Source organism: Tetrao urogallus, assembly GCF_951394365.1.
Source record: "Tetrao urogallus genome assembly, chromosome: 1".
NCBI classification, from domain to species: Eukaryota; Metazoa; Chordata; class Aves; order Galliformes; family Phasianidae; genus Tetrao; species Tetrao urogallus.
Window position 1 is genome coordinate 141,387,479 of NC_136813.1, and position 13,404 is coordinate 141,400,882.

Here is a 13,404-nt window from a genome sequence, read left to right on the forward strand (position 1 = left end):
GCTAGGAAATGCATTTAGAGGTGGCCACATCAGCTGGGAGGAAGGAAGCACAGTAATAAACAGCCAAAGGCCTGCCCTGTCTCTCTGGGGGAGAACTTTCCTTGAAACTCACAGCAAGGAAGCTGCATACCCTAGAAAAGGATAGGTTTTCTGGCTTAAGGGCATCAGGCATTACTTCTGCTTTCTGCCTGAAATGGTGGCAGGGTCACAGGAAATCTGATGCCTCTCCTTATGAAGTAATTTGGAAAGAATAAAAGCTTGTTTTCCAAAGCTCCATGAAACAGTCCCACTTTTCCTCAGTGACTGTGGCTGTGGGAAGCATATATGCATTTTTTTCTGCTATATACAGAGCGTATCCTGAATAGCAGCAGGGAAAAAACAAACCAACTGATAGTTTGATCAATTTACCTTGAATTACATACATCAGAGAGAAACTTCTCAGAAAACCCATAACTTTATTGCTTAGATGCCTGAGAAGCATCCTTCTGAACAAGAGATGCAAGCACTGATGCAAGGCTGCTAATAGACTTGTGAGGCACTCAAATACCAGCAGAGGAGTTAACATCTCTGGTGTCACCCACCTGTGAGCAGGCTGACTTGCACTGCAGCTATGAGAGGGTGCCCAAATCTCTGTGCTCCCCTGTATCCATGCCATTTATACACACACAGCAAAGGAATTGTGGATGTACTGCTTGTACAGAGCTCATGCCATCTCCCCTGGAGTTATTTCTCCTCTCTTCCTTCTGCTTTTTTTTTCTTTTGATGCAAAGAAGCACATCAAAGCTGACTCAGAAGGCTGCTTCAGTACTTTCCTCTGAATCTTTGTGAAATGGAGACATTAGAGATGTAGCAGGGGAGCGCATAACGTCAGCCAGGCTGGAAAATGCTTTGCACAGGTGAGGAACAGGAGATGTACAGCTATCAAGTATCAGCTGGAGAAGATGCCTGAGGATAAGACACAATAATGAAAGGAAGGAAAGCCACTCTTTGGGTGGAGACCGCTTCTCACCTGGAGCTTGAGGGAGTGGGAGGAAGAAAGAGGGAGAGAAGTGCTGAGAAAGAGACATGGGTAAATAAGCCAAAAGGGATCAGTGGATACATTTTAGAATTATCTGAATTATTTCCCTTGAAATTCCATCACAAATATTTCTCTCAAGCCCTTGGGAAAACGAGGCATGGCATTTCTTTCTGGAGCAGCTTAGAAAAGGCTGAGCTGGTGTCCCCAGGATTGGGTGTGGGGGGACGTCATGGAGAGAGGCTGGGGGTTAGCCACTGTACGAAATCCCTGTGTCAAAGGGCCTGGGGGCCCAAGTGATGCACAAGGCACTCACTGTATGTCTGCATTGTCTCCTTCATAAAAGGGGCCGGGACTGGGAAAAAGGAGGTAGTTTCTAGGATACTGGCCAGCAGCTGCTGGAATGCCCAGACCACCCCCCCCCCCCAGCCCCCAAACAGGCTGTAAAAGCAGTGGGGAGGGAGGAGGGAGAAGAGGTGCATTTATGCCCTTTTTTTCTTCAGGGGTAAAAACAAGGGATGTTTTCGTTTCAGGGACCAGCCCTCAATGCCTTCCCCACTTCTCCCCAGTTTAGCAATTCCCAGCTGCAAACAAGAGGGACTTTTAAGACAGTCAAGTCCTGACTGCCCAGAGCACAGGGAAAAGAAAAATCACTGGGGTGAGTGCTGGAGTTTGCAATCTACTCGAGCTCTTGTCTATATCTGCTACAGCCCAGAGACTTACACACTGATCAGCTTGAGATATGCTGGTTAGTAGTTAATATTTGTTAAGTAGGGTACCTAATAAATCCTAGCGGGTTGTTCAGGATGCTGAAGATGATGGAAAAGCATGATAGATGTATGTTTTCACATCTTGAACAACAAAGTTTTAATGACAGGTTAAACAGACCAGAGCCAAGAGCAAATAGAAGGGGATCCTCATTTTACAGATAGGGAGGAAGCGACTAAGAGGTACATTGAAGATTCAGAATGTGACAAAAGGTAGCCCTGAATACACGGATTCCTTGCCAGGAGCTACACAGCACTTTCAGCTCCAGCTTGGGATGCAGTGCTGCCATAGCCAGTCCCAGGGCTCCATGGGGTGAAATTAGCTTGCTGGAACCACCTAATCCAGAGCCAGCCCAGCTGCACTACAGGTACACTCTCAGTGCCCAAGGTCTGATGGCAAGTTGATGGGAACAGAGCTCCTCTGTTACCTTCTCAGAACAACCACAAGTCAAGCCTGCTCTGGTTACTGTAAAACAGCCCCCAGGACATTACTAGCTATGGGATCACACAGGAAGAAATACCTCCACGCCTACTCCTGAAGAGGTTTGTGTCAGACTCTGATGGTGCTATGGAGTTGGTTCTTTTTTGGGATAAAGGAACTCCTCATGGTGAGGTCCTTTGGGATTGGACTAGATGATCCCCAGAAGTGTTCCTTCCAAACCCTATGATTCTGTGATTCTTTGTGAGGTCCCAGACCCCACCCTATAGGGCCAGATGTATGTTCTTGGCTTGAGCACACACAGAAAGGAAAATTCGGGGTCAGAAGGGAGAAGGGCTTTTTACATCTCTTTCTGTGGGTCCCTCCTTTCTCTCAAGACTAGAGTTGACAAATGGAACCAAAGGCCTGGTTTCGGGGGAGGTCTGGGCCAGCAAACAAACAGCACTTTTAACAATCACAGACACTATTATTCAGGCACTCTTTCTATTCCTTCAACTGCAGAGTCCCACACAGTGCTGCCCCCCCAGCATCTTCCTGTGCCACCTCATGCTCATGGCATGGCGATAATCAAAGAAATTGGCCAAGAGAAGCAGCACTTGTGAGTGCAACATGCGGGCAGGTCTTTTTGTATTCAAGCCACCAGGGTAGCAAGGACACTTCGATGTTGGTCTTCCCTCCCCAGGCTACACTCCAAAGGGTACATGCCCTCATGGTCACATTTCTGTTGGCAACAAACAGGACTGGGGAGGTGTGCTTTAAGCACAATGTGAGACAGCTATTTTATTTTGCATAGTATTCAAAATAGTACATTGCTGGCACATTTCTGCCTTGCTAAATCCAGATAGTATGGCTTGGAGCTGTTTGGTGGTATCATTTTGTTGGGGATTGTGCAAGATTTTTTCCTGGTTCCTCCTTGGAATGGAAAACCTTTTTCTGCCCTCTCTGAATGTTAGGAGTTGGGGAAGTAGGATAACTCACACAACTCTGAGAAAGGGCTCCTGGCTTCCAGCAGAAGAAATCTGTCTCACAAACCTTGAGAAACACATCTGAGGGATGTTGTTTTATTTTTTTAATATGCACAGGACTAGGCAGGACATTCTGAAGTTAAATTCTATGCATTTATAGGATCTCTGGTAAAGAAATTAAGGTCTCAGATTTGACTTGCATTAGCATATTTATAACCTGGTGGGGAATGTTTTCCATATTCCTTATGTCTATTTTTGTAATGATACTAATCCTTTACATTTCTGTATCACCTTTCATGCAAGAAGACTAGATCCCAAGTTGCTTTGCATATGCAGGACAAAAATACAGGCAGACATGCTGGTGATATACCTAAAACAGATTGAAAAGCAATGTGATAAATGTGATTGATTGAATACCTCCAACAGTCTTACCTCTTTTTCACCCCTATGCCTGCCTGCTAGGGACTACTTCTAATTCTGAAAATCTTCATGCTGCTTCCAAGCATGCATACATACACACACACATGGTTTAACACAAACATGCCTCCTCTGTTCCTAAAATGGAACTTTGCCCTCAAGTCACACTTGGTGTGGATTATAGAAACACAAATATTCAGTCCTGGTTAGACATCATTAAATAATGCAAATATAAGGCTTTTAGCCAGATTTTTGAAAACATACATTTCTGTAGTTAGTTGTTAAAGTTATAGCTGAATAGTTGCACAGAACTTGTGAAATATTATAAGGTTACCTCTCTGCAACAAATTCATAATTGTAGGCTGTTACCACCATATTAGATGACTGTGGGTTTCTTACCAAGAAATTTTAGCAAGTTTTGAAATGTAACCTGCAAATTCGTGAGGTCAAGCTTGAAGTATCAACTCTGAGTTATAAAGAGAAAAATGAGTTATAGAAATGATAAATTACAATGAAGTCCAAATTTAAAAGCTAATCCTGAACTTCCTGTTGTATTTCAGTCAGTTAAGTACAGAAATATTCCTCTTGGTGTGAGCTTTCACATATCATCTTCAGCCTACTGAAAGCATGGAATGACTCATGGCATTCAAGATACTCATGCAATATCTTTAAAAAGCAGTTCTTTGCAAAAAATAAGGTCTTAGAAATTCCCAAATTACTAAAATTTACTATGAGACTATTATATTTGACCAGTTACATTTTTGGAAAAATAACATATTGAAGGTTTGATCAGAAGGAAAAATAGCTTTATTTCAATGAAAAAATGTTGATAATTTCCTTCATAAAGTGAAAAACAGTAATCCTGTCAGGTCAGCCCATAATTAGATCTGAGTTGAGACATTATTATTTTACAAAGAGTCATTTCAGATGTATTAAGAGGATTTCGTTCAGTATTAATCATAATTTTTCCCTTCTTTCATTTTTAAATTTTTGGAGACAATATGCTTAGGCAGATTTGGCTGTAAAATAAATAGGAAAAATCAATTCAACTTTGCATCTCTTAAAATATCCTCAGCAGCTTATTTTCAGTGAAGCACGGCACAATCCTAGCACACAAAATCACATCACATAGGGCACACATAGGGCCTTTAGTGCAGGACAGCATAACCATTGTTAGCACTTGAAACAGCCTGAAATTTGGATAACACATGCCAATGGCTTTGAAAATCGTCATGAGGTATTTCACAAATACAACTGAGATATGTAACAAATGCAGCAAGAACAACTTTGTTATGCTGCCTGGTCCAAAAAGCAATGTTTTTAGCATATGTTGTTAATGGAAGCCTTAGCTGTGCTTGATCGCTTCCCAAATAATCTGTTTAAACACCAAGCATTAGGCTCAAAAGCTGAGCACTTTCGCAGAGGAGGTGGGTTAACAATTCACAATACTAAATACTGCTTGATCTGCTGAGACATTCAATCTGGCAAGAGCATGATTTTACTTAAGGGTGCTTTGAGTAAGGAAGTTGCCAGAGGTGGGATGCTTTCCTCCTGGCTGAGGTCAGGCTGCCGGAGTTGGCTCTTCTGCTGTTACATGGAGTCCTGCCATCCCCTTCCTTCGTGGTCTTGCTGCTTTTAGCTGTGTGTTTGCATGCATGTGTGTGTATTCATGTCTGAGCTCCCCTTTCCTGGCAGCTGCTCTGGGTGGGTTGTGGATACATTTTCTGGAGCCTCCCAAAGCACTGTTACTGCTTCCCTGGTGTACGAGGAGCAGCTTCATTTTCTAGAGAGATGCATCCAGTTGAAATGTGCACCATTACTGGCTGAGGAGAAACAGAGCTTTCCTCTAGTATGTCAGTGCATGGATACTGTCACTTCTGTGGTGCCTCTGAGGCCTGCCTGTCAAAGGCAAGAACATGAGGGAGCTGCACTGATAGTGCCTTTCCTCTTGCACACATCCTGCATGGGGCAGATTAGCTGTGTGCTTTCTTGTGATGTGCTCGAGCAGAGTCTTGGAGAAGGGTGGAAAATTTGTCCAAGCATTGCTGCTTCAACAGAAAGCTGTGTGAGTTCCCCTGCTTTTAGTAGCATGTATCTTTCTTTTACTGCTGCTAATGCAGAAAGCAGCTGATGGTATTCTGTGGAGCTCACATTATTTTTATAGTGCTTTGTCTTTGGAATAAACCAGAGCATGCTACCTGTCAAGAGTGGCAAGGATTTTAGAGAGGAAGACAGGCCATGAATTCTCTTGGGTGCTTTTCACTTCCTCCAGATCTCCGAGATATGCAGAGTGCTATAGTGTGCCATCAGAAACAGAGCAGCTCCTTAAAAATAGAAAGGATTGCCATTTGTCATTTTAAAGTGCCTTCAGCATGCACACGCCTATTTAGGTTGTTAGATCATTTCGTCATGCACTTGTGCAACACCTCGTCCCAATCCATTAATTGCAGCTCTTTCCCTCTGCTGTAATACAAACAGTGATGATAAATTAATGTCTGGCTTGGCAATATTGCTACAGTCTCCAATTATAAGAAAGTGTTTTCATTTAGAAAAGATAAATCAAATGGCAGATTCCATTGTCTCTCACTCTTCCTGCCTCTGAGCAAACTAGTCCTTGTTGTCAACTGTGTGACTTGATGCAAGGGAGGATGACTCCTGCCCTTAAGATAAGGGTAGCACGTCAGTAGTTTTTTTTTTTCGAGGGGGGGGATCTTTTCTAGATTTGTTAACTAGTTCAAAATAGAAAAGGAAAGGGCACTTTCTTGAAAACAGTAGACAAAGGTTTCAACAGTAGCAAGAATAAAAGTGGGCAGAAGTGAAATGCATTGCAAACATGATGCTCATTCCAAAACCCAAGTCACCAGCACTGGAATGACAATAGGTTGTTGTTGTTGTTCACACTTGATATTCTTGGAGTGTTTCTGTAATTGATGGAGAGTGGACAAGCCAGAATCTCCAGATAATCAACTTCTTTGGACGTGCCCTCACAAGGTAAACGCTGCTGCCATTGGCCTTGGTCTGATCAGATTGAGCTCACCTAACACAATGGCTGAGAACAAGATGACTGACATTACTTGGACATACTTTACCAAGAATAAACATCCACAGAACCACTGTTTTTTACTGCTGTCAAGGGCTCCCTGAATTTCCTGGAGAGTTGAGAATCAGCTGCTAGCAGCACCCCTGTGATCTGCTGGGTGGTTGCTCTGGCACTGTTTCAGAAAGGAACACATTACCTTTAGGCTGCGACAGTCTATAGGCTAAGCGTGTGCTTTTGCCCATATTACAGAAAGCCATGGTACACAAGGGTTGGTAGTATTTTCATGCCATGCATATGGCACAAGACTATGATGAATACACATGACTATTTTGGTCAGTGTCCTCACAACATGAGACACAGAGTGAAAGCAGGGAGCCTTTTCATGCAGCACTATTTGATATCTGTAAGTCTGTGGAGAAAGGCAGAGAGCTGGGAAGACTGAATGGGGTTCTCCACCACAAAAACCTCAGAGAATGGCTTAGGTTGGAGGGGACTTTAAAGATCATCTAGTTTCAACCTCCTGCCATGGGCAGGGCTGCTAACATCTAGATCAGCCCAGGTTCCCATCCAACATGGCCTTGAGCACTTCCAGGGATGGGCACCTACAGTCATTTTGGGCAACCTGTTCCAGCACTCTCTGAGTAAAAAATGTCTTCTTAACATCTAACTTAAGTGTATTCTCTTTTAGTTTAAAGCCATTCCCCCTTTTCCTGTCACTATCAGACTGTGTGAGAAGTCAGTCTCCCTCCTGCTTGTAAGCTCCTTTCAAGTATTGGAAGGCTGCAACAAAGTCTTCCCAGAGCCTTCCCTTCTCCGAGATAAACTAGATGAACTCTCTCAGACTGTCTTCAGGAGAGGTGCTCCAGCCCTCTGATCATCCTTGATCATCTTCCTCTTTACCTGCTTGAGCAGCTCTGTACTGAGGGCCTCCTCAGAGCAGAGCAGATGGAGACCATTGCCTCCTTCACCCTGCTGGCCACCTCTCTTTTGATGCAGCCCAGGATGCTACTGGCCTTCCAGGCTGCAAGCGCTCACATGCAGATTTCTGTCCCTCAGATCTCCAAATCCTTCTCCACAGGGCTGCTCTCAAGGTGTTCTTCTCCCAGTCTGTACTCATATCTAAGATATCTGGCCTCATTAAACTTCATTAAATTCTCATGTGGTTGCTTTTTGAGCTTTCCCAGGTCCCTCTGGGTGGCATTGCTCCGTTCTGTTGTGTCAGCTGCACCACTCAACTCAGTGTCAACAGCAAAATTTGCTGAGGGTCCAATCCTGCCGTTTATGTCATTGAAAAGGTGTAGAAATCATGTGTAGAAACCTCTGAGTTACAGACAGCTGAGGGATAGCCAAGACAGGAGGATACAGGGAGTGCTTACATACAAGTGGAGGAGTGAAGACAGCATGGGTAGCCATACCTCCTCTTTATAACTCCCAGCTGCTGCTCCTTGGACAAGCTCAGTTTGCAGAGCACAAAGTCTGCATGACAGTCCAGCAGCTGGGAGATATAAAGTTAGGGAACTGAGTGCAATGTGTGTTAAACCATGAAAACACTGCAACGGAGTCCAGCCCCTCCCCATCATCTTCCCTGCCCAGACTACCTTCAGCACCATTAATCTCAAGGAAAAACTGTATTGGCCTTTGAGCTAGGGCTTTCCTCTCTGATTACACTGTTTGGACGAGGCAGTGCCGGCTAAACTCCAGCTGCTTGAGCAGCACATTACAGGCACTCCCATCCCCAGCTGGAGGATGCTATGTTAGGGGACTGCCACCTGGCAGCATCTTAAAGGAACTGCAAAAGGCTGAGCAGAGACGGAGGTCAGTGAACCTGCTGGGAAACTTACAAGTGCACACAGGAAAGAGTGATCGGCGTTGAACAAAAATGATGTTGCAGATTGCGCTATCCTGAATAAATGTGCTGCTGCACGATAAAAGATAGTATGTGATGAAACTTTTGATATAATTACCATCTTATCAGAGACTTTCCCACTCACTCAAGAAGTCGGTTTTCCTTAGAGAAAAATCCCACTGTTTTCCCTGCTTAATTCAAGCTGGCTGACCTAGCTGTGCTCAGTCTCTGCCCCTTTTATCTAAGGGAAGGGGGCAAAGCAGAGTGTAGGACTTTCACTTTGTGCAGATACCTCCAGGGAGGCAGGTCCCACCTTGTGTTCTTGCTCCTGGGAAAGTAAAGAAGACCAAAGGTGACTGCTTTCCTAGAGAGTAGAGTGGGATGAAAAGAACAATAAAATAATATCCCCTGGCTAAGATCTAGTAACCCAACTTCTTTCACTACCAGGTCTTCAGCTTGGTCTCTTTGCCTGTGTTAGCTTATATTGAGACAAGCTGGCTGACAAAACAATGAGCATCTATCTCCTTAACATATGGTTTGGGTTTTCCCTAAAACATGTCTCTCCACCAGCTTTTGAAAACAGCTGACTTTGAAAGGGAGCACACTGCAACCGGTGAGACATTCCTCTAACATTTCAGAAGCTGTCAGCTCTCCTTCCCTTTGAAAAGAGTTCTCTGTTACCAAATATCATAAAAAATATATTTCCAAGCTTCTGTTTGTAAACAAAGATCTGCAGGAACAAGACAAACTTAATACTTATGTGAACCTGATAATCTTTTGCCCATATTCACTATGATAAACAGGTGAAGGACTCTTGACCAACCAGTGAGCTCTAGTCATTACTATTGGTAGTAGTAGTTGGATAATTTTTTGCTAATTTATGAATAAATTTGCACCCATGGAAGAGCTTGAGAAAGAGAGAGAAAGAGCTAGAGAGAGAAGTCCCTTTTTAATTCTAGAGCTGGCACTGATAGTAAACCAAACTTCCTTACCATGTCATTAAAACACCTTCAGCTACAATCTCTTAGAACCAATGTTTGATGTGCCAGCTCAGCTAAGCCAACTGAGCCAAGAATGCTCTGTGTGTGCCCATATATTGAGGCTGTCAAGGTGTTTGCCAATTAATGGCATTTTTTAAACAAGATTAGAGGAAAGCCTAGTCTGCTGGTCATAGAGGTCATCTAACCTAGATCATCCAACCTAGCTGATGATCTAGATGTGAAAGGTTCTATGTATTCCCCAGTAGATGCCCTGTGCCTCCTAGATCCATCCCCCAAACATGGTGGAGCTGAAGGCAAAGGGACAGCTATGATGACTTACCACTCTGTGTGTGCATCATCAATAACCAGGAGGATCTTGGGTTTCTGAGCCACAGGTGGTGTAGTACTTGTTGAATGATCAATCAGTCCTGCAGCTGCTTGTGTGGTTTGCTTCATGGCACTGGAGATGGAGCTGAAAATGCTGGTGCCAGTAGAGGAAGGCTGCGAGGGCTGCGGTGGTTGTGGGTGCTTTCTCTCCATGGCAGGAGAAACTGGGGAGCTTGTGGAGTTGTCAGGACGCTGCAAGTCCATCATGTAGCCATTGGGCAGATTTGCCACAAAACTACTGTCGGACAGACGTCTCCGGAGGAAATTCATTGTTGTAGTGCTGTGTGGAAACCTCAGCGAGAACAAGACTCTGATGGGGTCACCAGTCCTGCAAAAACACTTTTGTGTGTGTAGGGAACTTTGCTGTTGTCCTGGTAGGTTTTCCTTCTTGAAATCCTGCTGGAGAAATATGCCTTTGTTTTTCAGTTACGTTTTCTTTCTTTTCCTGTGGAAAGAGAGTTAAACACATACATGTGGGATACATACTGTGAATTTTGCATAACGAGGACTATTCTGGCCTTTTAAATGAGTACATTAATCAACAGTGCGAGGATAAAGGAATGCTTGTTTCTCTGTGGCATGCTACATTAGTAGAAACAAGCAGATGTAGCAAAGTAGATTTCAGGGCCTCTTGCCCATCTCAAAACAATTTTCAGTCAGGGCTGACCAGCTTAGGCACTGACAATCCAGAAGAAATGGAAATAAAGCTCCCAGCATACTTACAAATTTTTCCCCCATAATTCTGACTATAAATGATGGTTGTTAAAAGAGAGACAGTTTATTTCTGATATTGTCCTAATATGTGTAATAAGCATAGTATGATTATTACAAAATAACCAGAAGATGGTCCAGCAGGATAGAGAATTGTATCATCTTTGGCAGGCTTGTTAGTGAGGCTCCACAATTAAGAAGCAAACATCTTAAATTGAAATAGCATGAAGAAAACAAGCAGTGGAAAAATCCTCCTACACATCTTGATCAAGTTCAGTGGAATCTTCAAAATACGCTTTTCTGTCCCTGCTGCTCCCTGCATTTAAAATTATTAGACTTAGAACCAGTTGCATACTGGTTCCTGCTAGGCCGATACAGCGAACAACCTGCCTTTCAAGTATTACTAGTGGGATCTTTGCAGGAACTCAAACCTGGAAGGTTTTTTTTGTTTGCTTGTTTGTTTTGTTTTATAAGAGGAAGGGTCTGTTCCTCTACTCATCTTTCCCAGAGAGAAAATGAACACTGTGGAATGTAACTATCTGGCTCTTTTCCCTTGACCATAGTATGACAACATTGTTTTTACCAAGAACATTAAGTTGCTCAGCAGTTAAATAATTTCACAGAATTAGTACAGATCTATTTTTTTTTTTAATTGCACCTGTGGGCACAGTCCAGAAATGAGATTTCCATAGTAATTCCTCCAGACCTTTTCTCTGCTGACACAGCATTTGAGTCTTGTTGACCAGAGGCTGGTTGGTGAGGTTTGGAAAAAAAGAAAAACAAAGTATAGAAGGATGTTTCTGGTAAAATATGAATGTTATTCAAGACAGTCATATTTGCGACAACAGAAGTGAAATGTACCCCATACATCAAGTGAGATGAGTCAAGTGAACCTCTGGTATTGCTATTAAAACACATCCTTTTGAATGAGCCTCTACAAATGCAAGGACTCCTTGCCTCGGCCTCCCCACAGTGGCCTTCCTCACTGCTTGCACTTTTGTCCCAGTCTCTAACTACCTCCAGATGGCGGGAGATTGTTTCCTCCCACTTGGTCCAAAAGAGCTCAACATTAGTGATTCTTCCTCCTGGAGCTATGTCTGAAAATTCATGAAGAACCAAACCAGTTTTAAAATGTCATTTAATTTCAACTACGTGGATTTACAAAGCTTTAAAGATATAGGCTTCAGAACTCTACATCCATAGTTCTCTTAGCCCCCCAGAACCTTAGTGAAGCTCACTCAGAGAAGCCTGCCTGGAATAAGAGAGCTACAAATAGCTCCTTAGCACTGTCCTCTGAATCTATAGCTATCCATCACCCTCCTGAACTCATGGGCATAGGAGTCATCTGGAGCAGAGGGCTCTCTGCTGAAGCTGCTGACACATCACCTTATTAGAGCGATTTTTCTTTTAGGTTCTCAGCCCTGGCAGTACAACTCCTCTGTGCTTGCTGGAGCCTGGGGGTAGTCTTTTCCCAGGGAACAGCTGAGGAAATCTTTAATGACTTCCTGCCACATTTACAGCTGATAACGTATCTCAAAGCATTGTGCTGACTTCCCACCCAATCCTGGTGTGCCTGTCAACTGCACAAAATCAGCAGGCACACACCAGCAAGCACCTCAGTAGCCCTCTCTGGTTATGCTGCAATTGTTCCAAAAAGAAGGTGCCATATCCATGAATTATGATCCAGATACTTACCTCATACATATTTCTATACACATTTGGCATGCTCTTGTAAACGAGTGTTAGCACAGAGCCATACACAGTTACCTGTCCAGGATGACCACAGTGGTAGATCCTACAAAGACTTTGGGCCCTTTACATACTACAGACTGGGTGAAAACATGCTCTGCTGTTCTCTCTTTAGGAACTAGTGTATTCTACCTCATGTAAAACATGTAAGAACAATTACTTCACTTCAATAGCAGCACACTTAAGTGTTGCTCCAGTCCTGGTTAAGAGAAGCATCCAAGATATCAGTAAGCCATCAGAATGGCTCCAAATGATTGTCTGGTGACTGTGCACAGTAATTAGGTGTGCTCTATTGGAGAACCTTGGCATAAGCTGGCAAGAGGTAGGACACAAATGTGATTTCAATATCAGCTTCAGGAAAGAAGTTTAGCACCAGACTGCCTCAGCTGCTGGTTCCTGCTGTGACAGCTCTCAGCCATGGGAAGGAATCTGGCCCCAGCCATACAGGCTGTACAAGGCTGATTTCACTAGCTCATCTCCTTGGGATGAGGTCCAATAGGACTCACATGCTCTTGAACTGTTTCTTCCCACTGCCAGGTACCTGGCTGTTTCCTCCTCTGCAAGTTTTCAGTCTGCTAAAGAAAATGGGGTGCTTGCAAGCAGCATCAGCAAGTGAAGCAATGGGAAAATACCTCCTGTAGGATAAAGGTATGAAAGTGTGTGGTATAGGACATCATAGGGCTGGGAAGGGCCAGAGTATCCCATGACCACTTGTCTCCTGGACTCTTTCAAACAATAATATTTAGAGTGCCTCATCATTTTTTCCACCAGGGGTTTGGTAGTGGAAGGTGTTGCCCAGGAGACACTGCAGGATGATAAAACTGTCTTGTCCAGAAAGATTGGGATGCTGTGTTGGGCTGGCACAGTCTCTGCTTGCTGCAAAGACTGGGCTGTGTGCCCTTGGCTTGGGAAGGAAGGAGAGGAAACCCAAGACACTGATGTCATGGGGAAATCTCCCTCCAGCAAAACATGAGGCAGATACATTCTGGAAGATGCTGCTGCTGTGGCAGAGCTGCACCTGGATTTGCTCTGGAATGGGGGTAGCAAACTTTGACTTTAATAGGAACTTTGACTTTAGATTTGCCAAA

General features: G+C 43.8%; 1 protein-coding gene across 2 annotated transcripts in view; it reads right to left on the reverse strand.

The window, feature by feature from the left end:
* The window catches only part of SYN3 (synapsin III), a gene marked incomplete at both ends in the record, with an annotated part of 176,149 nt that extends 166,023 nt beyond the window's left edge, over window positions 1-10,126 (reverse strand). For both annotated transcript variants that reach the window (XM_079549484.1, XM_079549483.1), the window contains one exon: window positions 9,810-10,126. In XM_079549484.1, the coding sequence (XP_079405610.1) occupies window positions 9,810-10,126 (317 nt within the window). The remainder of the gene's footprint in view (window positions 1-9,809) is intronic.
* Between the last annotated feature and the right edge of the window lie 3,278 nt (window positions 10,127-13,404).